We start from the raw sequence: 26,225 nt of genomic DNA, 5'->3' as shown, positions 1-26,225 counted from the left end.
AAGGGAAAAAGTGAATGGTAAACAGTAATATCTGGCGGTCCTTTTTGCTTTCTTTATTTAACGCCATCTCCGTTGACGTATCTCGCCCCCATATTTCACAAGCCCCTCTCTCTCGTTCTCTTTTCGATCGATCCCTCTCCAAAAGCTCTTTCTCAGGTAAATCGAATCTTCATTTCCGTTTCCTTTTTGATTTTGTTGATTATACCCATAATTAAAAGGAATTTCCTTGAAAATTTCTGTTCATCCGCCTTCAGATCTCTGGTGATTGACTTGCTTTAACAAATCTGTGTATTTTATTGGCAATTCTTATGCAACCGAGAGATTTCTCGTGATGTATTCACAATTTATTGTGACTTTCCATTCAAAATCGGCGGTGTTAGGTTATCGATGTGCAGTTTTACTTCGTGATTTTTAGGTTTACGTTTTTGTAAGTTTTTGATCTGCATGCTACAGGCTGTAAAGATCGATCTACTTTCTGAATTACAATTTTATAAAAACTATTTCTGTTGTGGAGCTGTTATTGAAGCTATAATCTTAAAAGATCCATTAGGTTGAATCACTTCGAGGAGAAAATGCCGAATTTTTCTTCGTAATTTAGGTTTTATTCAGATCCGAATTCCGATCGATCGCTCTTATATTGTAACATTGTTTTCCTGGTAAACAAGTTCATCACGGACTTCGATTTGAAAATCGATTTAACTAAGTTTCGGTGAAGCGATCTTTTTTATAGTTACGATGATGACAATACATGTTCGAAAAATCATATATGTTCTTAAATTTTCAATTTCATAACTACTATTAATGCTTTGTTTACAAGCTAACTTGAATCTAGATACACCTAACAGATACATTTTCATACATCCTCAGATCCAATAGATTTTAATAGTTTCTTTACAATTCTATCCAAAATTTGTGTTAACAATTTCGTTTTTCTTAGGGATCTTCACCAGCAATAGAATGGGGCTAACATTCACCAAGCTTTTTAGCCGGCTTTTTGCCAAGAAAGAGATGCGTATTCTGATGGTGGGTCTCGATGCAGCTGGTAAGACAACCATTTTGTACAAGCTCAAGCTTGGTGAGATCGTGACAACAATCCCTACCATTGGTATGTCCTCTTTAATCTTTATATAGATCTATTCTTGATTTATCTCTCTTTCCTTCATGTCATTCTTTGTAAAGGAGAATTAAATGGTCCTTCAGTTTCTTGAAACTCTGATTAAATTGTGTTTCTTTTCAGGGTTTAATGTTGAGACTGTTGAGTACAAAAACATCAGCTTCACTGTGTGGGATGTTGGGGGTCAAGACAAGGTAGAGGACATTTTTGGTTTTTGATCTTTAGTTGGTATTTATTCTCTCTTTCTATGTGTGTGTGTGTGTTTATCAGTGAATGTTGTGTTTATGTACAGATTCGTCCACTATGGAGGCATTACTTCCAGAACACTCAGGGGCTTATCTTTGTGGTTGATAGCAATGACAGAGATAGAGTTGTTGAGGCAAGAGATGAGTTGCATAGGATGTTGAATGAGGTAATTTTGCACTTTTTTGTTAATTATTTTTTTTTAAACATTACTTCTTCTCATACTGTTTGTTTGCTTGAATTCAAAAATAAAATTGTAGTTTGATTGAAATAATGAAAATTTCTAAATAGATATATGTGCAATTGAAAAGTACATTAATAAAAAATGATTATATGATTTATATTACAATCTCTTATTCCATTTCATGATGCAATGAAAAAACCACCCCATGGCTAAAGAATGAATCATTCCATTCTGACAGGCAAAAACAACAATTTATTTATCTTTATTTTTATTTTGCGAATCAATTTTAAATAAATAACTAAATAAACAAATCTACTATATATAAGAAGTTATATAATAATCATAAGACTAAATTTATTTATTGATACAGGATGAGCTTCGAGATGCAGTGTTGCTTGTATTTGCTAACAAACAAGATCTTCCAAATGCAATGAATGCTGCTGAAATCACCGATAAGCTCGGCCTCCATTCCCTCCGACAGCGCCACTGGTAAAATCTCGTCTCCATGATATATTATACACAGTGCACCGGTCATCAGTCATCTGTCATATCATATTAGATGACCGGTGCACCATCCATATATCAGATGACTAGTGCAAGCATAAAGTTGCACTAATCATCTGATAGTTGGATGACTATCCAACAGTCTGACAATCAGACTGGTGTGATATATCATACGTAGTGCACTAGTCATCTGATATGATCAGATGACCGGTGCATCAACCATATATCAGATGATCGGTGCATCAATAAATTTGCACTAGTCATCTGATAATGGGATGACTATCCACCAGTCTGATTGACCATCAGACTAGTGGTCATCCAATATCATTATAGTATTAACCTTATGTTGCTTTACCACAGGTACATCCAGAGCACCTGTGCAACTTCCGGTGAAGGACTTTACGAGGGTCTCGATTGGCTCTCTAACAACATTGCTAACAAGGCATGTGATCTTGCATCGTTTTAAAAATATATTCTCTTATTATTATTATTAGTATTATTATTTTTTAATATAATCGTGTTTTTTTGTTTTTGTTAAATGTTGCTACAGGCATAATGTGATGTTTGAATGCGGATCCTGGATGGGAGTTTCTCTCATTCTCGTTGTTGTCTGAGCTGTGTGCGATTCTGGGATTTCTTCGTTAACCAGCTTTTTGTGCTTTTGTTCGTAGCAATGTGTCTGATATAATATTTGGTTGTATTGCAAGTATTTTTTTTTTAAATATTATCGTCTAGATTTTGGTTTCATAAACCTAAAGTTGTAACAGAGCTTAATTTTGCTTGTTTTATATAGTTTGCTCCTATTCTATGCTTCAGTTTTGCTTAATATGTGAAAAAAGTACCAAAATTTCTTCAAATGTTTTCATTTCATTCCAAGATAGAATGTGATGAAAATTTAGGGTTTTTTCCATAAAAAACCTTATATTTTGGTTTTTTTTTTCTTTTTAGACCTAGAACTTTTAGTTTTTCCGAAAAAGACCCAAAGTTTACCATAAACTTGTTATTTCGGACCCTAACAAGTCATCAACAACAAGTAAACTAACTGATTTTTGTTTATAAAAGACCTTATATTTTGTATTTTTTTTCCGGTTTAGACCTAAAATTGTGTTTTTTTTTTCAAATTTATCTCAAGTACTATTGTTTTTGTTTTATCAAGTTGTCTCCATGAAATGTATGTGTTCGTTAAAAGCCGTATTTCATTGGATTTGGATGATCATTTTGATTTTCTGTTGGAGTTATGTCATTTGCCTAAATTTTTATGGTTCAAAGAATCAAGAATTCGAACCCTCCTTGTTATGGTCCTAAGTAACATCTATGAACTAGATTTGTACATTTCTCATTAACTAGACATGTTATGGTCCTAAGTAACATCTATGAACTAGATTTGTACATTTCTCATTAACTAGACATATTGGAGATTAAGACTCAATAATAAAAGATTTAAAAATGCATCATTTATAGCAACTTTCTAGAAAACATTTATCGATGCAGAGTAGTGTCGTTAATGTAAATATAATTTAATTAAAACTTCATTTTAAAATAAATTAGATGAGGTAAAAATAGAAATTAAAGAATAGAGAGAGTACCCTTTCAGAAACATCATGATATGATCAAAACAGGTAAATCACCTACACTCTTTGAGCGAGTGCCGACAGAAGAAAGAGAGAAGATGATGACTTAATTTTCCAAAAACTTTATTAACACAATTATCTACCTCTCTAATAAAAGAGTCCTTTATAGCCACATGTCACTTTTCAAAACCCATTAAATGCCACATGTTATTCTCATATGACTCCTCAATTTTTATTTTCGGCTCATATTCATAATCTCAATCTCAATTTGGATACAAGTCATCCCGAAAAATCAGCGAACAAATTTGAATTTCATTTATATCAGTCATTCAAAAAACGTAGAATCCTAATTTCAATTTTAAACAAAGTTAGAGTAAGATTTTAGAACTAAAATCTTACTCTAACTTTGTTTAAAATTGAAATTAGGATTCTAGGTTTTTTGAATGGCTAGTATAAATGAAATTCAAATTTGTTAGCTGATTTTTTTGGATATGACTTGTATCCAAATTGAGATTGAGATGATGAATATAAGCCGAAAATAAAATTTGAGGGATCATATGAGAATGACATGTGGCATTTAATGAGTTTAGAAAAGTGTCACGTGGTTATAAATGATTCTTTTATTAGAGAGGTAGACTACTTTCGTTAATAAAGGTTTTGGAAAATTAAGTCATCATCTTCTCTCTTTCTTCTGTCGGCACTCACTCGAAGAGTGTAGGTGATTTACCTGTTTTGATCATATCATGATGTTTCTGAAAGGGTACTCTCTCTATTCTTACCTCATCTAATTTATTTTAAAATGAAGTTTTAATTATATCATATTACATTAACAATGTCACTACTTCATCGATAAATATTTTCTAGAAAGTTGCTATAAATGATATGTTTTTAAATTTTTTATTATTGAGTCTTAATTCCTAATATGTCTAGTTAATGAGAAATGTACAAATCTAGTTCATAGATATTACTTAGGACCATAGCGAGGAGGGTTCGAATTCTTGATTCTTCGAACCGTAAAAATTTTAGAGAAATGGCATAACTCCAATAGAGAATCGAAATGATCATCCAAATCCAATGAAATACGACTTTTAATGAGCACATAACATTTCATGGAGACGACTTGGTAATGCAAAAACAATAGTATTTGAGATTCATTTGAAAAAAAAACAAAAAAAACACATTTTAGGTCTAAACCGGAAAAAAATACAAAATGTAGGGTCTTTTATGAAAAAAAAATCAGTTAGTTACCTGTTGGTGACCTGTTAGAGTCCAAAATAACAAGTTTCCGGTAAACTCTGGGTCTTTTTCAGAAAAACTAAAAGTTTTAGGTCTAAAAAGAAAAAAAAACCAAAATATAAGGTTTTTTTTATGGAAAAAACCCGAAAATTTATTCACTAAATTGACTATATTTTGGAACTTCATATATTGGGTTTACCCTTATTTCATGGCTTTAACAAAATCGTTGAAAATATCTAGCGAACTGTAAAAGTATAGACAAAAGCTTTAGAAGGTCGGGACTCTTCAAAAGCTTAATAGGGTGTCTCGGATTTCATTATGAATCTTAAAAAACTTTTAGATAAAATGACTATTAAATTTAAAAAGTATTTTGATTAACTTTTATGGTGAAAAAGTCAATAAGCTAAAAAATATTTATCTTATCTTCTACATGTTTTAAGGAGAATTTGATTTTTACAACCTAAAAAGTTATAATGAGTTTTGAAAAATTGGAAATTCTAATTTACTAGAATCTCTTTTTTGAAAGGCTTATGAAAAGTTATTATAAAAATCCTTATTACACTATCAAACATCTTTTTTAACTTATTGACTTTTAAAAAGTCAATATGTCCATAAGTTTCTTTGAGATGAAATCCCAAAGACCCCTAATTCTCCTTGTCACCGTTTGTGGTAGCTTTCATCATGAAAAAAGAGCAAAGATCTATTGTGTGTGGATCAAGCCGTTGAAAAACATGAATATAATGGAAGTAATTAATAAACCTTCATTTTTTAGTGTATTTAAAAGTTATAATTATTTAGCCGAAAGCTATTGAAATTAGGTTTTACCTTTTAGGTTATTTCATTTTGTTATTTCAGTTTGATAAATACAATACTATTTCCTTGACTCAAAAAGTAATGTTAAGAAACATCTCAAAGGGTTGATGAAAGGCCTGTGATCCAAGTGAGGGTGTCTAGAATTATTCAAATTGATGTTATTGTTCAATGGCGGAACACAAACACTTGAACTAAGGGGATCTGAAAGTAACACTTCAAAGTAAAATTATCTATTTAAAAAAAAAAGTTGATTATTTTTTCATATTAATATAGACTACATAAAAAGAATATTATATATAATAGAAGACAACTATATTGGATTAGGTTTCTAAGATCATAACTATAACTGATATATACTTGAATTGATAGTATCACAATCCTTTTGAGTTGCCCTCATAACTAACAACTAGATATGATGACTTTTGGAGAGAGATAGAATTTATTATTTGATTAATAAATTGAAATAAATAATTTGTTAATATATTATGGTAATAATATATTAATTAGAAATAGTAATATTTAATCATAAATTGATTGGAATTAATTTCGAGATTAAAAGAATTAATTAAAAGTACAGGGGCTAAAGCGTAATTGTTTAATAGTTGAGAAAAAGGTTCCAGAACCTTCCTAGGGAAGGGTGGACAGTTTTTCTAAGGATAATCTAGGATTTTTAGATTATCCAATATGGATAATTAAGGAGGTGGATAATTACCATATGTCACACCCCAAAACCGATAATGGCGGAATACATTCCGGGGTGGAGGATGTCATATACAATATCATAACAATTGCATAATAGTAAAAGCAAACGACAACAACCATTACATATATGTATAGTAAATTTAATTACAAACGTGTTCTGTAAAGTTTCATAGACACCAAAATGTATAACAAAATAAAAGATGGGTCTTGTATGTGCTCCATCTTCTCCAAAAGCTACACCTGTACCTGTCTATCTTTGACTTAAGGATACAAGTTATTTTGAAAACGAGTATCAGCATAAAGCTGGTGAGTTCATAAGAATTTAGTGACTTTGTTGTATAAAAGTGTTTCCAAACTTATAGAATAAAAACTAAAATTTATGTTTATAAGTAGTAGAAATCCCTAGAAAATCCTATATTTTCCAGAAACGTACTTTGTAAGTTAAATCCTTTGGGTTGTGTGTAAGTATTTTCATAGAAAACCTTAAGTTGTAAAAGTATAGTAATAAACTTTGTGAGTAACATAGGTGCAGAGAAGTTATGCATGTTAACCGTAGTAGTGTTGCAAACTTCCATTTGTAATAGGTATTTACTTACGTCGGGATATTAGCTTAGACTTAAGTCTTAGTGTATTATGTTGGATAAAGGGGTAACCCCTCAGGTGACTAGACTGAAGTAGTAATAGAAGATCCGATGACCTTCCCGGTCATACGTAGTGTAGTGATGTAGTGCCACCCCTGAGTCTAGTCGACTCGGACTGTAGCTAGCAGTCGGGATGTAATAGTGTCTGCCCCGTATATATCTAGACATATAGTGTTGCCTTCCAACCGGAAAGCCCTGGTCACATGGTGTAAGCGCAGTAGAGTGTCTTATAGAGGGTTAGTGAGTTATACTCTGGATTCGTGTATTCTTCGGTATTATAGTACATTAGTCTTTTATATAGTTTCTTAGAGTGTTTTCTTATACGTGTATTAACTTGTCGTAATAGCCGTTATAGTGAGTATAGCAGTGGTAGAGGTAACGAGTAGTCGTCTTAGCTATACCTATTATAGCTAACTAGCGTGTATGATTTCCGGCCTTTGAATAACAAAGGTATCGTATGGGATGAAGACTTTCATATCTAACACTAATATATATGATATATAACTAAGAAATCAACGACAGTCGGACGGATAACCGATACCCTAGGACCACATCAAACAAGAACATGAAATAAGGCGAGCTATCGGTCCTAAGTCCTTCAAGTCTTACTTATATAAATATATTAATGTAGATATATTTTAAAAAGAAAAGTAATTTAAACACAGTTTTAAAAACAGTTTAATAACAATTTAATCTTAAAATGCATTTGATAATCAACTAAAACAGTTTTATTGGAAAGCAGCTAAAAGTGTAGAAAAACCCCTTTTTGATGATAATTTGTGAATCACATATGATTTAATAATAAAACATGTAGAATTTATACTTGTATCCCCCCCTAAAACATGTAAAAACATTTAAAAAGGTTCATTAAGGGGTATGAACTCACCTGAAATGAGTAGATCGGGTGTGAGTGTCAGATGAGCGTTTGGTGTCAAGTAAGGACTTGTACACCCTTTATGATCCTAGTGACATATGAAGACATATGTTTACAAGTAATTAGTGATTTAAACTCTTATTAAACACATATAGGCATCCTATTGTGATTAAAGGTCTCATGGTTGAGTGCTAGAAGGCTAATGGGTTGTAAGGAGAAAGTATAAGACCTCACCATGGAGTTTACTCTCCTAAAACTCACCTTAAGTGTGTTTACGGTTAGGGGACCTTATCCCCCATGAGTTTACGGCCGTAAACTCATGGGAGGAGTGTAAGTGAGGGGTTTCAAGCTTTTGGTGGTTCTAGAAGTGGTTCTAAGGAATTATACAAGGTTATAGGGGTGTTTAAGGTTTCAAAAGTATACTCCCTTGGAGTTTACGGTCCAAGGACCACTCCTTGGGAGTTTACGGCCATAAACCAAGGTTTACGGTAGTAAACTCTTGGACACCCCCAATCTTTGATTACAAGGCCCTTGGCTCATTCCTAACAAGTTCTAGAAAGGGTATAAGGCTCTTTAGGGGTCTCAAACTATCATTTGGCATGTTTTAGGGTGGTTTTCATGTTTAGAGGGTGTTTACGGTCTAAGCATGTGCTTGGACCGTAAACCCTCTTCCAAGCCCTAAAAATGGTTGATTTAAGGTTCAAACACTTCTAGGTTAGGTCCAAAACTAGTTTCTAAGCTTAAAGGGAAGAAATTTGGGACTTTTGACCACATTTTAGGGGTTTACGGCCTAAGGAGGTTCTTAGGCCGTATACTCCTCCTTTACAGCCTTTATGATCGATTTTTGGGTTAATACAACAATAATTGATGTCTAGAACTAGTTAGGGTAAGAGATCTTACGTTTTGGAGGCGGAAACTCGCGGTTTTGAGGCGGAAATCGATCTTGAAGAGAGAGAGTAGAGAGAGAAAGTGGGTCTAGTGTGCTAAAAGGTTTCTATGGATGTCCACCCTCCTTTATATAAGGCTTGGGTGTTGTACCCGGTATACGTCTACCTGATACTTATGTTTAACGAGGTTTAAACTTTTTACCCGGTTAAATGGTCGTAAATAAATAACTTTTTCCAATTAAATGGAAATGTAAATTGACTTGTTTTTATTTATTTTATTACGACGATATTGACATAAAACACAAATAAATAAAACATTTATTTATTTTTCGTCCCTAAATTAACGGAACTTTATAAAATAGAATATTCCATTAACGGAAACGAGGCATAATAACGGATTAAACTTGGGTTGTCACACCATATTTGAATTAATAACATTATATTCAAATTAGGGTTATTCAAGACATCCCATCTGCACTATAAATAGACCCCTTAGGTTTATGATTTTCGGCCACCAGAAACCCTAGAAGGATAGCCGAAAATCTCAAGCTCCCTCCTCCTCTCTCATTTGTCATCCTCTTGTTTGTTGGGTGTGATCTACTAGAGACATGACACTTGTGATGCTTGCTCTCAATGTAACGACCCAAAAATACGACCCAAAAATTTCATTTTTTTTTAATATAACCAAAACCATAATCTGAGTGTCATATCCTAAAAACCATAAGTGATGTATCCCAAACATAATAAAAACAACACTGCGCGGAAACTGTATCATATCCATGTCATATAAAAATCAAAAACTAAATCAACTCCCAGGCTAAAAGCTGAAGCTGTGGTGTGTGCGATGCCATCATCCCGAGCTCTTCCCTCTGTTAGCGGAAGTACCTGAAACCAAAACTAAAACTGTAAGCACGAAGCTTAGTGAGCTCCCCCAAACTACCACATACCATACAATACACATAAGCACATACTGGGCCTTGCCCACTGCATCAGACCGAAGTATGGAACTAGCTGCATCGGACCGAAGTCCGGAACTGACTGGGACCTTGTCCCCTGCATCGGACCAGAGTCCGGAACTGACTGCATCGGACCAAAGTCCGGAACTAACTGCATCGGACCGAAGTCCGGAACTAACTGTATCGAACCAAAGTCCGGAACTAACTGCATCGGACCAAAGTCCGGAACTAACTGCATCGGACCGAAGTCCGGAACTAACTGCATCGAACCAAAGTCCGGAACTAACTGCATCGGACCGAAGTCCGGAACTGACTGATCATGGCATAGCATAAAACATAACAACTATTATAAACACATAAACTGCATACTGCATCGGAACATAGTCCGGAACACATAACACAAACATGCTTGAATCACAAAGACATCAAGCACTATAGCTACTGTATCAGACCCAAAGTCCGGGACTACTGATAATTAAACGGGCCGGCATTGCGGCCGTAGACCTGTTCCTACTGAAGGGAAACTCACCTGAACTGCTGAGCCCTGCTGATAAACCTCTGGCTGCTACTCGACAATCCCCTGAACCGCTGCTCCTCTAGCTCTCCGAGCTATCAATATACATATGACACTTAGTCTGACAGTCAATTAAGTCAACTCTGGTCAAAGTCAACCTTCCAGGTCAACCCTACTCGCCGAGTCTTCCTAAAGACTCGCCGAGTTCATAAGCTCAGGGACTTTCTTATTCGCGACCCGACTCGCCGAGTCAGTCCATGACTCGCCGAGTCCAACTAGTTCCAAGTCCTGTCCTGCCCAACTCGCTGAGTCACCACCCGACTCACTGATTCGAGTCTCAACTCAAAAGGGTTTAGGGTTTCGCGATCTGACTCGCCGAGTCCAAGAACAGACTCGCCGAGTCCAAGACAATCTTCAACCAACTCGTCGAGTTGTTCATCCAACTCGCCGAGTCCATGCCTAACTTCAACCGACTCGACGAGCTGTTCATCCTACTCGTCGAGTTCCTCCTCATCTTCAAGCTACTCGCCGAGTCCACTCGAAGGACTCGCCGAGTCTATCCAGTCCTCAATCCATGCAATGGCTTTTCGAGCCAAACAGAACTTCCAACTCATAGATCCATACTTCTAGGGCCTATTCCCCACGTAAAGTGGCAAACTTTACGTGTAGATTGAGAGATCTATGCTCAAAACACACTAAACTAGGGTTTATGGCAAACATGCTTCCTCAACATACCAAGGGCTGATACTTTAGGGGATTCAAGACCAAAACCAACATGGATCTGAGGTAGCAACCCCAGATCTGAACCTCCAACCCGAATTGGTTACAAAACATACCAATAATGACCAAAACTCACACATAAGAATAGATCTAGATGCAAAGGGAGTCCAATCAACAGCTTATTACCTCCAAATGATCTGAAATGTCTTCTCAATCTCGGATCTACAGTCCCTTCTTGCTCTTCCAAGGCTTTTCTTCCTTCTCCACGCTTATAGTGCTCTCTTTGATGCAAGATCTAGCTCAAAAACGGATATGGCGGCTAGGGTTGATGTTCTGGGGGGTAAAGAGGCACTAAAGGAACCCTAAGAAAGAGAATGAGACGCTTAAATAGGCTCCAAGTCCCGGATTTAGGGTTTTCCTCGTTCAGACCCAACTCGCCGAGTCTCCTTGGCCGACTCGCCGAGTCGGTCGCTAACACCTCAACCCGGATCCCGCTCGGACTCGCCGAGTCCCTCCTTGGACTCGCCGAGTCTCTCCTTAAAATTGAGGTCTTCTTTCTTTTCTTGACTTTCCAAACTTTGGGTTGTTACAACTCTCCCCCACTTAAACTAAACTTCTTCCTCGAAGTTTGCTATGATCAACTGCCTGCGAACTGCCTCCAACTCTTTGTCTGGAAAATCCCTCACCCTTTTGCCCATCACTCCGGCCACTCACAGTGCCGATCACTACCGATAGAACATACTAAATCCTTCTCTTTCCCATAATCTCCTCAACGTTACTTCCTCTGACTGAAAATCCTGCTGCCTCCCATCCGCCTTCCGGATGTACTGAGACTACTCTGGTCTAACCAATCTCCCTATATCTGAGTTACCGGACTCTCACCGGTCACTACACTCCATTGCAAACTCCTAGTCTCTTCCAACGACTCCTGAAGATACTTCGATTATCTATAACTGTTCTATCCATCCTGCCGCTCATACCGAAACGATGCTGCTGGAACCAACTTGCTTTTATCCCACCTGATTACTCATCTCCTACTTACTCGAGCCTTCCCTCCTGAATGAAAAGCTACCTGCCTAGCCATCCCTACAGATTACTTATACTCGGCAAAAGGCTCAACTGATCCTGCTGAGAGGGACTTGCCAATTTCAAATCAACCAACTATATCGTCAACACTTGCATTCCAACGCAAAAACAATACTGACCCAGAACCCTGAAACCTTCCAAACACTGAACTGCTTGCAATACTGAACATGCCTGAAACACTAAACTGCCCGAAACGCTGAACCGACTGAGACGCTGAACGACCTGAAACACTGAACTGACTGAAACACTGAGCTGCCTGAAACACTGAACTGACTGAACATTGAGCTGCCTGAAACACTGAACTGACTGAAACATTGAGCTGCCTGAAACACTGAACTGGCTGAAACACTGAACTCCAACCCAACTGTGGAGTCAAGGGACTCCTCACTTAGTCTCTTCCACGACTTCTGAACGAAATCTTCCTCTAGGACTAGTTTCCACTAGCTATTCTGTCATTGTGGCTCTCGCAACCTTCCGATCCAACCGATCGGATCCATACGTCACATCCTGACATCATCAATTCCACAACTAACAACATAATGGCTCCCAGACTGACGGTAGCCCACAACATACCCGAACCCCAACGGTCCACTGCGACTCTGATCTCATAACTGATGTGACGATCCAAAGCCCAAATTGCTAACTTAGCCGTAACTGATCCCTTTGGGAACTCCGAAAGCTAACCCGTGGATTCCCATATCCTCACTGCTGCACCCGAACTGGTGGGTACAACTGCTTTCCCGCGTCTAACACGCGCTCATGCTACCTACCAATCTGATAAAAGGCTGCGACTACGCTTGCGGACTTACAACTCTCTAATACTATCTGGCTGCTAGTGGATGCTACGGCTACCCCCGCAGACTTACAACACTACTACTGCTATCTGACTGCTAGTGAATGCTACGGCTACCCCCGCAGACTTACAACACTACTACTGCTATCTGACTGCTAGTGAATGCTACGGCTACCCCCGCAGACTTACAACACTACCACTATCTCGAGAACATCCTGACTATCCCTAGTCCCGCTAGTGATTCCTCATCCCGATTTCTAAAAAGACAGTCCTTAGACTTGGAATTCTGCATCATCCTCGACATCTTATATCCTTGATATACTTAGCGCTTCGTCGAGGAATCTTTCGGCTTGGTTCCCAAACCAACCGTTTACTAATCCGGATACAAGAAGCTATTGTTGGGAAGTTTCCACCCTCCCAACTCCTGAATCTACGCATCCTGCATGCCGCCTCAGACACTGGCTACCAATACGAAAACATCTCTTGCTACCCGTTCTCAGGATCTTCATTCCGACTCTCATGCGTCCGACAGGTGGTCCTCCAATCTTGGATTCCCAACCAGCTTCTAACCATCTCGATTACATGAACTAACTGCTGGGAAAAGTTCTCGAACTCCTAATTCTGAACTTCTCAATCCATCCATCACTGTGCTACTACCATTTCTTCTTAGAGGCCGCGCACTCATTCTGAGTCTACGAGACTCTTATCCATATATACCCGGAGGGTTCTCCCCCACTTCGATCCTGCTTACCCCTTGCTGCTTCACACTCAAAAGAGATCCCGATCTTTGCTGCCATTCCATAATCATTCTGCTAAGGAACCCAAGCCTGCCATAGCTAGGGATCTAACCAATCCATCCCAACACTAACCACTCCGAACTAGCGAAATGAACCAAATCTCTCCCAACCATGCTACAGTTACTGCATCCTTCGAAACCTTCTTCATAAGAGCACATCCCCTATCTACCAACCAATTTTTCCGAGGTATGCAAATGGCATATAGCATAAACACAAACAAGCCACACTAACACCACGCATAAGCTTATTGACATCAATGAAGCAACATAGCAATAATGTCGTGAATAATAAAATAGAGGGAATAGAATCATACCTGCAACCCGCTCTGAAGGATCCTCAAATCCCCTCTGATTTTCGAACTCTACTATGACAATGAGGCTGTCCCAACCGCTGAACGGGGCAGTTCACCCTAACATGGCCAGGCTGATGACAACGATGGCATAACTCTACTTCTACTGTGCATTCCTGACGTTTGTGACCCTTCCATCCGCATCTGCCGCACTTAGACTTGCTGCGCACGCCAGCTTGTGCTCCCTTCTCCCTCGTGCAACTATCTCGACCTTGCGGGCCTCTGACACCCACTTCGACAGTGTCCGACTGCCCATCTTGCCGAACTAGACCGGAAGACCGCTTCCTCTTCCCAAGCCGACTATCCGAGCCAATCTCTCGCTCATGGGTCATAGTGACCATTTCACCCATTGCCTGGACAGCTGAGGTCCGCCTTTCAATCCCGTCGACCACACTATCGGTGATACGCCCAATGGTGTTTGGTAACTCTTCCTGGAGAGCCCGCGAAACCTCTGCAGCAATCCAATCCTGTAGGGAACCCTCTTGGGGGTAAGGTGGACCACTTACACCCGACCCCGGATGACAAGTGCTAAAAATGGGACTCCCCTTCCTGATGGATCCCTGGGATCCATGAGAATCGGGCTCTAGATGAGCCTCAAACTGTCCTGAAACTGCCCCGGCCCCTAAGGCCTTAAGATGACTGTCCATGAGCTCCACAATGGCCTCTCTAACTGAACCGAAAATCACTGGAGTCTGATCAATGATGTTGCGCATAATCTCTGCGGAAATGAAATCCCTCATCTGATCATCAAGCTGCCCGGCTCCAAAACCCGAGCTAGATCCCTCCTCGACGCCTGAATTGCTAACTAGTAGCTCGCGCAATGTCACCATGCTGAAAATATAACAAAATCCTGATCAATTAACACACTATTGCTGAGGGATTTCTCACTCACTACCCCATTCCTGGTTTCGTCTTGGCCCCTCTTGAATCGAGTACGGATCCTCTGCTTTCAGTAGTATGGGCCCCTACTACCTTCCACATCTATCCATACTTTCCTCAAGAGTTACCTCAACTCCACACAGTCCCCTTTACTCTTCAACTGATCTCTGCTACTCTCATCCTAGGCTTGCCCTAGGGAACCTCTGACTCTACCCACACAGTCCTCAGCTGCTGAAGGCCTCCTAGTAATGCCAATTAGTCACCACCTGAATACCATCACATGTGACGAGGCTCAGATAATCCTTCAAGTAAAAGACTCGTCCCTACAACGGTTGGACTCAAACGAGAGCTGCGCAGTAGGGCCAAATCCAACACTCTGAGATTATTCAACCCTGATCACATGTGATGAAACGTATTCACCTAATGGCTAACTCTCATCACTCATAGTCCCACAAAGCACAAAGCAAGCAGCATTCGGATAAGGGAAACATACTCAGGCAAAACAATTCTCATAACAAGAAACTGCACTAGCGCATAATGCTAAGCTCATACTATCAGGCATAACCTACACAGACTATCCTACTACTGTCTACTCATTACTAGCATGCAATTCTCATCAAGCTGGAACACATAAAGCAGGCACATAAGGCATCATCCTAGATCCTTAGTCCTATTCTAGCATGTTGTTCTACTGAAGCTGGAACTGAAATTGAACTGAAACTGATATTGGAAATAATAACATAACTTGTATGGGTAAATTGGGAGTACTTACTTGAGCTCGGCTGATCGCATGCACCACACCCTTATCTTGTTTTTAAAAAAAAAATAAAAAAAAAATAAAAATTTCTTTCTATCTAAGTGCTTTCAAAATTCTTTTAGAAAACATTTTCCTTTTTAGAAAAATCTTTTAATTTCCCTTAGTTTGAGTTCAGATACACCCGGAAGTGCATCCGAATCCCTCAAACCAGGGCTCTGATACCAACTTGTAACGACCCAAAAATACGACCCAAAAATTTCATTTTTTTTAATATAACCAAAACCATAATCTGAGTGTCATATCCTAAAAACCATAAGTGATGTATCCCAAACATAATAAAAACAACACTGCGCGGAAACTGTATCATATCCATGTCATATAAAAATCGAAAACTAAATCAACTCCCAGGCTAAAAGCTGAAGCTGTGGTGTGTGCGATGCCATCATCCCGAGCTCTTCCCTCTGCTAGCGGAAGTACCTGAAACCAAAACTAAAACTGTAAGCACGAAGCTTAGTGAGCTCCCCCAAACTACCACATACCATACAATACACATAAGCACATACTGGGCCTTGCCCACTGCATCAGACCGAAGTATGGAACTAGCTGCATCGGACCGAAGTCCGGAACTGACTGGGACCTTGTCCCCTGCATCGGACCAGAGTCCGGAACTGACTACATCGGACCAAAGTCCGGAACTAACTGCATCGGACCGAAGTCCGGAACTAACTGCATCGAACCAAACTCCGGAACTAACTGCATCGGACCGAAGTCCGGAACTAACTGCATCGAACCAAAGTCCGGAACTAACTGCATCGGACCGAAGTCCGGAACTGACTAATCATGGCATAGCATAAAACATAACAACTATTATAAACACATAAACTGCATACTGCATCGGAACATAGTCCGGAACACATAACACAAACATGCTTGAATCACAAAGACATCAAGCACTATAGCTACTGTATCAGACCCAAAGTCCGGGACTACTGATAATTAAACGGGCCGGCATTGCGGCCGTAGACCCGTTCCTACTGAAGGGAAACTCACCTGAACTGCTGAGCCCTGCTGATAAACCTCTGGCTGCTACTCGACAATCCCCTGAACCGCTGCTCCTCTAGCTCTCCGAGCTATCAATATACATATGACACTTAGTCTGACAGTCAATTAAGTCAACTCTGGTCAAAGTCAACATTCCAGGTCAACCCTACTCGCCGAGTCTTCCTAAAGACTCGCCGAGTTCATAAGCTCAGGGACTTTCTTATTCGCGACCCGACTCGCCGAGTCAGTCCATGACTCGCCGAGTCCAACTAGTTCCAAGTCCTGTCCTGCCCAACTCGCTGAGTCACCACCCGACTCACTGATTCGAGTCTCAACTCAAAAGGGTTTAGGGTTTCGCGATCTGACTCGCCGAGTCCAAGAACAGACTCGCCGAGTCCAAGACAATCTTCAACCAACTCGTCGAGTTGTTCATCCAACTCGCCGAGTCCATGCCTAACTTCAACCGACTCGACGAGCTGTTCATCCTACTCGTCGAGTTCCTCCTCATCTTCAAGCTACTCGCCGAGTCCACTCGAAGGACTCGCCGAGTCTATCCAGTCCTCAATCCATGCAGTGGCTTTTCGAGCCAAACAGAACTTCCAACTCATAGATCCATACTTCTAGGGCCTATTCCCCACGTAAAGTGGCAAACTTTACGTGTAGATTGAGAGATCTATGCTCAAAACACACTAAACTAGGGTTTATGGAAAACATGCTTCCTCAACATACCAAGGGCTGATACTTTAGGGGATTCAAGACCAAAACCAACATGGATCTGAGGTTGCAACCCCAGATCTGAACCTCCAACCCGAATTGGTTACAAAACATACCAATAATGACCAAAACTCACACATAAGAATAGATCTAGATGCAAAGGGAGTCCAATCAACAACTTATTACCTCCAAATGATCTGAAATGTCTTCTCAATCTCGGATCTACAGTCCTTTCTTGCTCTTCCAAGGCTTTTCTTCCTTCTCCACGCTTATAGTGCTCTCTTTGATGCAAGATCTAGCTCAAAAACGGATATGGCGGCTAGGGTTGATGTTCTGGGGGGTAAAGAGGTACTAAAGGAACCCTAAGAAAGAGAATGAGACGCTTAAATAGGCTCCAAGTCCCGGATTTAGGGTTTTCCTCGTTCAGACCCAACTCGCCGAGTCTCCTTGGCCGACTCGCCGAGTTGGTCGCTAACACCTCAACCCGGATCCCGCTCGGACTCGCCGAGTCCCTCCTTGGACTCGCCGAGTCTCTCCTTAAAATTGAGGTCTTCTTTCTTTTCTTGACTTTCCAAACTTTGGGTTGTTACACTCAAGGTTCAAGAAGACTTGGATTTTCATTGTTATTGCTACATAACAATCAATTGTATGTTTACTAACCCTAGTTATGATTTTCGAAAATAATATAGATCTTCTAGGGTTTTCTATTTGATGTTCAAAAGTTGTATGTTCAATTAGAGAAAACGTAGATCCAAGAATTAGGGTTGCATGCACATATAGGTTCTTGTTTGTTATGCTCAAAACTCATCAGTGATATCAGAGCCTTGACTTGTTTTCTATTGAATTTAATTGCAATTGTTTGAATTTGATCAATTAGGGTTTATGGCAATTAAACCCTTATGGACTAAGGGATTTTCGAAATTAGGGTTTCTTGAACCCTTGGTTTTGAAATTTTGGAAAGGGTTTTAACCCTTTTCCTTGCCTTACATATTTCAAAATTAGGGTTTCCTTAACCATCCAGAATTTCAAAAAATTACAAGGATTGAAATCCTTGCCTTCCTCCCCAAGATAAGCCAATTTCGAAAATTAGGGTTTCTGGTAGGGTTATCTTATTTTTGGTAATTATCTCCTTATTTGATTAATTGGATAATTATAAACTTGATTTATCCCTCCCATGATTTTCGAAATTTAGGGGGGAAGTGGATTAGGTTAAATTATCTTGATTAATTTAATTGGCTAATCCTTATATGATTTAATAAATTAATTAAATGTTTAATTAAGATAATTATTAAATCATGTGGTTTAATTTTAAATTCAAATTAAATGTTTTAATTTTTGAAATTTAATAATTAAACCTAGTATTTTGAAATGTTTAAAATACACCTTATACTATATGTAAAATTAAATGCTTAATATTTACTATATGTATAAGACAAGTCAGACGAAGGGGGTATAAGGAAATTGCCTATAAAATGGTAGTTGAATGGGTGTCCACTCTCACCCACCGCTTTCTTGATTGGTGGAGGGTCGTTAGTCGAACGGGTTTGATAGGACAAATAATTCTCATTAATAAGTATAATGAAATTATAAAGTAACTAAATTCTTTTATTAAATTCCCAATCTTAGTTACTTTAGGAAAAATGTAATTTTAATGCTAATCCATGAAATTGCACATTACACTTTGTAAGTCGTTAGTGGAGCGTGTGTGGTTAACCGACACACTGATATGGACTAATAAAGAGTGACATGTGTCTTGTAAATTATCATTGATTAATGGAGCGCTTGTGGCTAACTGACACATTAAAATGAGATGATAAATGACATCAAGAGTACCGAGCTAATTTGCATGGTTATTCACATCTTGTTTGTGATCCTCGGTATCCCAGTCATGAATGGAAGAGTATAATCAAGATTTAGCATGTCATTGAATAGTTCAATGAATCTCAAAAGATCTACGAATTTCATTAAAAACCTAATCGTTTAAGTTTCATTTTTCGTGATGAAATTAGTAAATCGTCATTTACCTACCTTTGTTTATTTCACAATTAGATTACGACATCCCTTTTCTAAGTTGTGAATTATCTTTTTGGATACCAGACTTAATATTTCATATGAGTGTTATATTGAGGATTACTCCTATCTAACCTAAAACTTGTCTTTCTTCTCTTTCAGATGTCAACTCCAAACGATGCTTCTGGTTCCTCCTCCAACAACAACAACAACTTCTCGCTTTTAAACATCTGCCCGAGGGTTACTTTTTATGGAACCAATTACAATGATTGGATGCGAAACATCAAAATGGCTCTACGTTTCGAGGACAAAGAGTATGTGCTCGAAAAGGAACTTCATGAGATTGATGAAACCAAAGCTATTGTCGTAGAACTAGCTGAATATAGGAAACAATACAATGATGCAACCAAAGTGGCGTGCATCATGGTGGCTACTATGACTTCTGAGATACAAAGGTTCTATGAGGATTACTGGCCATACGAGATGAACAAGGACTTGGTGGAAAAGTACCATCAACGAGCTTGTCAAGATAAGTGTGAGGTAGTAAAGTCCCTCATCACTAGCAAGATGAAAGATGGAGAGTCTGTTAGTAGCCACGCGCAAAGAATGCAACGATACGTGGAGCGCTTGCTAAAGATAAATGTGAACTTTGATGAGGAGTTGGCTATTGATATAGTCTTTCACTCATTGCCTAGTTGTTATGATCAGTTTATATTAACTTATCATATGAACAACCAAGAGACCATATTGGCTCAACTTCAGAACCTACTGCGAACTGCTGAAGCAGGAATGAAGGGAAAAAATATTGCCTCCACTCCTGCTGCTGCTCCTGTCTTGGACATTGGGCAAAGAAAAGGGAAGACGAGGAAAGGTCCTCCTAAACATAATTGGAGGGGAAAGTCCCAAGTTGGGTCCTCAATCAATGAACCCAAAGGAAAGGACAGTTCTGATGCTCCTCCTATCTCTGATCCTAAAGAGGCTACTTGCTTTTATTGCCACGAGAAAGGGCATTGGAAACGAAGTTGTCCTAAGTACTTTCAAGACATAAAGGATGGCAAGGTGAAGCCAACCTCAGTAGGTATTTACACTATCTTATCTAAAAATTCATCATATTCTCATTCTTGGGTCCTTGATACAGGATGTGGTTTTCACATTTGTTCTGATTTGCAGGGGCTAAGAAAAAGTGAGGATGTGGAGCATGGGAGAATGAACTTGATCATGGGGAATAGGCGATCGTCGACTGTTACCAACATTAGAGTTTATAACTTAGTGTTTAGTAGTGGGTTATGTTTAGATTTGAATAATTGTTGCTACTCATCAGAGATGACACGAAACAACATTTCATTTCATCCTTTATATAAAAAAGGTTTTAGATATTCTTTCAATAATGAGAATGGATCAATTTCTGCTTTTAAAAATGGTCTATTTTATTTTGAAGCTTTACCTTGTGATGATATGTATGAAATTGTGATGGTTGTAGACAATTTAGGTAATAGTGTTTTCAAAATTTGTAACATCCCAAAAACTTTAAAGAATTTAAACTTTTCAAAACAACCCTTTTTCTATAAAAGTATTTACAGAAACAGTTGTTCCCAAAACATTATTTAAAAATCATAATCTCTTTCAACATAGTTTTCAAAACATTTATATTATCAGAGTTTCCCAGAAACCATAAGTCCAAAATTTGAGGATGTGTACGGTCACGCCTTCACCTTGCCACGATCCATTGAAAAATCTGAAACCATAAACCAAAACTATACGCACAAAGCTTAGTGAGCTCCCCCAAAGTACTGTTGGATTAGTGTCTAAGTCCATAACTGTATTTGGTATGTACTTGACCCGACTTGGCATGGTCCATTTGGGTTGCATGGCATCGGAACATTTGGATAGACCATTTGTGAGAAGAGGAAATTTGTGACATATTAATATATTATAAGTTCTGATATATTAATCATGTTATTTAATTAGTATTGATCAAGAATTAATTTGGCCTTAATTTAGTGATCAAAAGAGACTACTTAAATATATGGGGATTGATTGTGTAAATCATTCATTCTTATATATGTGGGATTATGATCCAAGATTCCTTATGTTGGGTTTAACCCATGTGGTGACCCATGGATACTCCATGGAGGTTAAAACCCATGGAGCATAAGGAATGGGTAAAGTCATGAGTTACATGGTGTAACCCTAATAGCCACACTATATAAAGACCCCATTGGTTGGTGAAATTGGCACTAGTGTACACACAAGAGGGCAAGCCGATTTCTAGAGTTCATGTGTCTTCTTCTCATGGTTATTCCATATGTTGGTGATGTTGTGTGAACCATTTGAGGTGTCACACTTGGAGCACTAGGCTCTCGAGCTTCATGGAGTCAAGCTACATCGATAAGATATGTATTCTATCCATTTTATTACCCAATTGTGAAAAGATTGTATAATAGAGAAAACATAGATCCAAGGTATTTAGAGTTGCATGTACACTTAGGAGTGTTAGAATGCTCATAACCCAACAGTGGTATAGATCCTAGGCTTGTTTTCTTGTTATACTTGCAAAATCTACTTAAAAGTCGAAGGTTTTTTTTTTTTTTTTTTTTTTTTTTTTTTTTTTTTTTTTTTTGCTGTATGGACAATGGACTCGGCGAGTCCATCAGGTGACTCGAAGATTCCTTGCCTTAAAAGTGTTCAAAACGATCCAACTCGCCGAGTTGGTTCATGCACTCGACGAGTTGGACCCCCAGACAGCATATCTTCGACTGTTTTGGCTGGAAATGGACTAAGAATATTACCCTAAGTTGTTTTTCAACTTATAAACCTTTTTTTGATGTGATAATGTTCATGCTAATCCAATTTCGAAGATAATTGTCAATAGATTCATGTTTGTATTATTTTAAGGTTTAGGCTTATTACATGAAAAAGTTTGATTTGAATTATCTTGCTCTTATGAGTTGCTTAGATTAATAGAAAAGTTATGTGAAATTGTTGTTTTCAATCCAAATTAATCTAAGAGTTGATTCTAAAATGTGTTTTTGTAACTTGCCCTCAAGTTATATGAAAAGTCACATTTAAGATTCATAAAACTCATAAATATTTCCATAGGTTATGAATAAAGAAAAGTCACATTCTTTAATAGTTTAAAGTCTTCCATAACTTGTCCTCAAGTTATGGAACTTGAAGAGTTTTTGGATTAAAACTACTTTAAACACATAAGTTATGGAAATTGAATAGTTTTTGAATAGTTTCAAAACTTGCACTCAAGTTTTGGAATTTGAAAAGTTTTCCCTTATGAATACTTTAATTCCAAGTTAAGCCCTTAGAATTTTAAAAGTTAAAATTCAACCCTTATAATTTATAATATTATAAGTTAATAATATATATATATATATATATATATATATATATATATATATATATATATATATATATAAGAGCAAGTCATCTTACCATTAGTAGGCCTCATTCACGAAGCCGGTCTATAAGGGGGGTATAAGGTTACTGCCTATAAAATGGCAGTTTAATGGGTGTCCACTCTCACCCACCGCTTCCTTGACCGGTGAAGGGTCGTTAGCCGAACAGGTAGGACAAGGACTAGAATTCTCCCTTCATTAAAAGTATAAATGATAAATATAAAGTAACTAAAATGTTTTATAATTCCCAATCTTAGTTACTTTAGGAAAATGTGAATAAGGTGCTAATCCATGAAATTACACTTTGCACTTTGCTTAAGTCGGTTAGTGGAGCGTGTGTGGTTATCCGGCACACTAGCTTGATTTAACAAGGTAGGCAAAGGGTAACTTAATATTTATCATAGCATCGGTGGAGCGTGTGTGGTTAACCGGCACATTGATTGAGGGGTAAATATTAAGGGTACCAAGTAATTTTCATGGTTACTTCACACCTTGTTTTGTGATCCTCGGCATCCCAGTCACAAAACCTGAAGGGCGCACTCAAGATTGAAACATGCCATTGAATAGTTCAATGAATCTCAAAAGATCTAGGAGTTCCATATCCAATTACAAACCTAATAAATTATTTCGTTTTTCATTGTGGAAATTGGTGAATTGTCATTCACCTACCTTCAAATATTCTATAGCTTGGATTACGGCATCCCTCTTCCAAGTTATAAAATATTGTGTTGGGTCCTAGTCTTAATATTTCATATTGGGTGTTATATTAAGGACTTTAGATCAACTATCTTGAATATCTCCCAAAAGATGTCTAGTTCAGACATCTATGATCTTCCCAAATCTCTTGAAACTTCACCTCCTCCAATTATTCTCCCTTACCCACAAGTTCAAGGTCACTCAAGCCCTAATGGCAAGCAAGGTCTATGTATGCTTACATCTTGGAGATGAAGTCACATATTGACAAGCCGGGAGAGTTGGGTGTCAAAGTCCTAAGAAAGTTGGATGTTCAATCACTTTCTAAGTCACATAGTGAGTTCCCTTTGGGACTACCATGAAATAGACTATGACATGACCCTTAATGATCTTATCTATTTGCTTCATACTGCTGAATCAACAATGATTTGGAGCTTTGGCAAAGCAAATTTGATTAGTAGATCAACTTTCCAAACCTTCAATGGACATTGACAATGGTTGCATTTGATACCCCGTAAAAGCTTTCTCTTCCCAATGGAAAGAAATTTGCCATAGCTAACTCAATTGACCAAATGGTAAAGAGAAAGGCTAAGTTTGATATTTTCCCATGTACCATTCCCAAAGGGTCTATATGGTTCTATTGCCAAAAGGAAAGGAATTGATTATCAAGCTGCCAAATTTACCTGAAAGATCATAAGGCAGTTAAAGTCAATAAGTTTGACTCTACTTCAGGTAAAGTCCACTATCTAACTCGGGTAAGTTTCTATTATGAGATTCTTATTACATGATGTGACTGGGTAACATGTTGATGTTTTAAGAATCAAAGGAAAAGTGAAGGAAACTTAATGAAAAGAGTTTGCTGAATCTGATCGTGAAGATGAATTTCTATCGCTTGATTGAAGATCGGATTCTTGAGCTACTCTTAGGAGTTATGATAGATTGCTAGGAAACATTTAATAGCATAGTTTTCATTTAAATTTGCATTGTAAGGAAATTTTTTTTCCGCATTTTATAAATAAATAAAAGTTTGTTTTACTTTGTTTTATATCTCCTTGCAATGGCATTTATGAAAACTTGATGTTTGTATGTTTCTAGCAATATTGAAAAACTTGATGATGTAGTGTCTAAATTTACCAAATAAGGAAAGCTTCTCATCATCCAAGTTTTCAGTTGGATAGAAACTTGGAATCATACAAGTTGTACAGTATGATGAATGAGAACTTTCAGCTTTGGAAAATTAAGACTAGTTCCTTGATCACATTTATATGTGAGTCAAGTGAAGGGCTAAGGGACCGAGTACACATTCTTGTGCACTGATCAAGTCCACTACAAAAGATTTATAAGACTATTTATCATGATTTACTAAAGTTTAGTAAATATGGTTACACTTACAAGTTTAAGTGTAATTCTGATACATTGGAACAATTTTGATGTATGGCAGAACGAATGAGAAGAATCAAATTATGCAGAAGGATAAAAGTTTCTCAAATCTGAAAAGATGGGAGAGTACTTTAGTATCATGTTTTGTTTTCATCTTAACGATTAAGAAACCATGTCACAATTGGTCCTCTAAAGACATGTTAGTGCATTCATATGGCTAAGAAGAGGTATCAAGAATTGTTAAAATGGTTAAATCAAGAAGATGAGTCATACTTCGTTCCAAAAACAATTCTTAGAGTCATACTCCAAGATTGGAACTTGAGTGACATATCTTAAAGAAAGGTTTATAACACTAGTCAAATGTAAGATTAAGTGTATCCCACTCTTGTACATTTGAAATTGGTAAGTTGTGATGTTTTGGGTAAAACAGAGACCAACTTAAGGCCAATTGTGTGAAGCGTTTGTCTTGATAAATAATCTGCACTATCTCTTGAATATTTGGCAAGATAGTCTTATATGGCAAGAGGACAGTGGGAGTCTTAAAGATCCTAAAAATAATTTCAAGATCTAATCAAGAATAAAAACTTGTAGTTTAACACTAGCACACGACGTGAGGTTTATAACCTATCATGTTGACATATTTCGAATTATGTGCCCATTCTAGTTAAAGTTGGCTTTGCATATGAGTTCTTAGAGTTCTCAATTGGTTGCATAACAACTTGGAAGCAATGGCAGGCCCTTGAGCTGCCAGGTGGCAAGAAATTCAGATTGAGTTTAGTCCATATGAGTTTGGATTTGTCATTATCCTTCTCTTGTGATTATGGTTTTGACAAATCCACATGGATAAGAACACATACACCATAAAATCTAAGTGTCATAAGGATTCTCTCCGATTCATGGAAATGATGGTGAGGAAGCACTTTCACTAAGTAGATTTTAAATAGATAGCAATTGTGATATTTGCATTCTCAAAGTCGTTAGTGGAGCATGTGTGGTTAACCAGCACACTAACATGGACTTGTGAGAAATGGCAAAGGTCTAAACAATTGAGACTATGAGTACGACATCCCTTTTCATAATTCTGAAATTGTTTAGACACACATGTGTACTATCTAAGGAAAGGTGTATGATTTTGATAAAGTTTATCAAAACATCTCGTATCAAAAGTCTGAACTTTGGTAAGGAAGTCAATAAAGTATTGATTTCTAGATGTCCAACTGATTTCTGAGTACATGTCAAAGCTAGTGGGAGCATAAGTGTTATGCTAATAATAATCATGTTAGTGGGATCATGATAATTATGATAAAGGTTGCAAGTTAGCAATGTTAATTATAGAAAACAAAAGTTTCAATTCGTGGAG

General features: G+C 37.8%; 1 protein-coding gene across 2 annotated transcripts; it reads left to right on the top strand.

Moving 5' to 3' along the window:
* On the top strand, window positions 1–2,860 carry LOC111889223 (ADP-ribosylation factor 2). Of its 2 annotated transcripts, XM_023885359.3 has the most exons (7): window positions 1–156; window positions 938–1,105; window positions 1,238–1,308; window positions 1,407–1,526; window positions 1,912–2,030; window positions 2,406–2,487; window positions 2,596–2,860. In XM_023885359.3, the coding sequence occupies exons 1-7, from the start codon at window positions 15–17 to the stop codon at window positions 2,599–2,601; spliced, it is 708 nt and encodes a 235-aa protein (XP_023741127.2). In that variant the 5' UTR covers window positions 1–14; the 3' UTR covers window positions 2,602–2,860. The 2 variants fall into 2 exon arrangements, with proteins under 2 accessions (XP_023741127.2, XP_023741129.2); XM_023885361.2 differs by lacking the exon at window positions 2,596–2,860 and having other exon boundaries at window positions 2,406–2,526.
* The last annotated feature ends 23,365 nt before the right edge of the window (window positions 2,861–26,225 follow it).

Source organism: Lactuca sativa, chromosome 8 (assembly GCF_002870075.4).
Source record: "Lactuca sativa cultivar Salinas chromosome 8, Lsat_Salinas_v11, whole genome shotgun sequence".
Taxonomy (NCBI): domain Eukaryota; kingdom Viridiplantae; phylum Streptophyta; class Magnoliopsida; order Asterales; family Asteraceae; genus Lactuca; species Lactuca sativa.
This window is presented reverse-complemented; position numbering and strand designations above follow the sequence as displayed.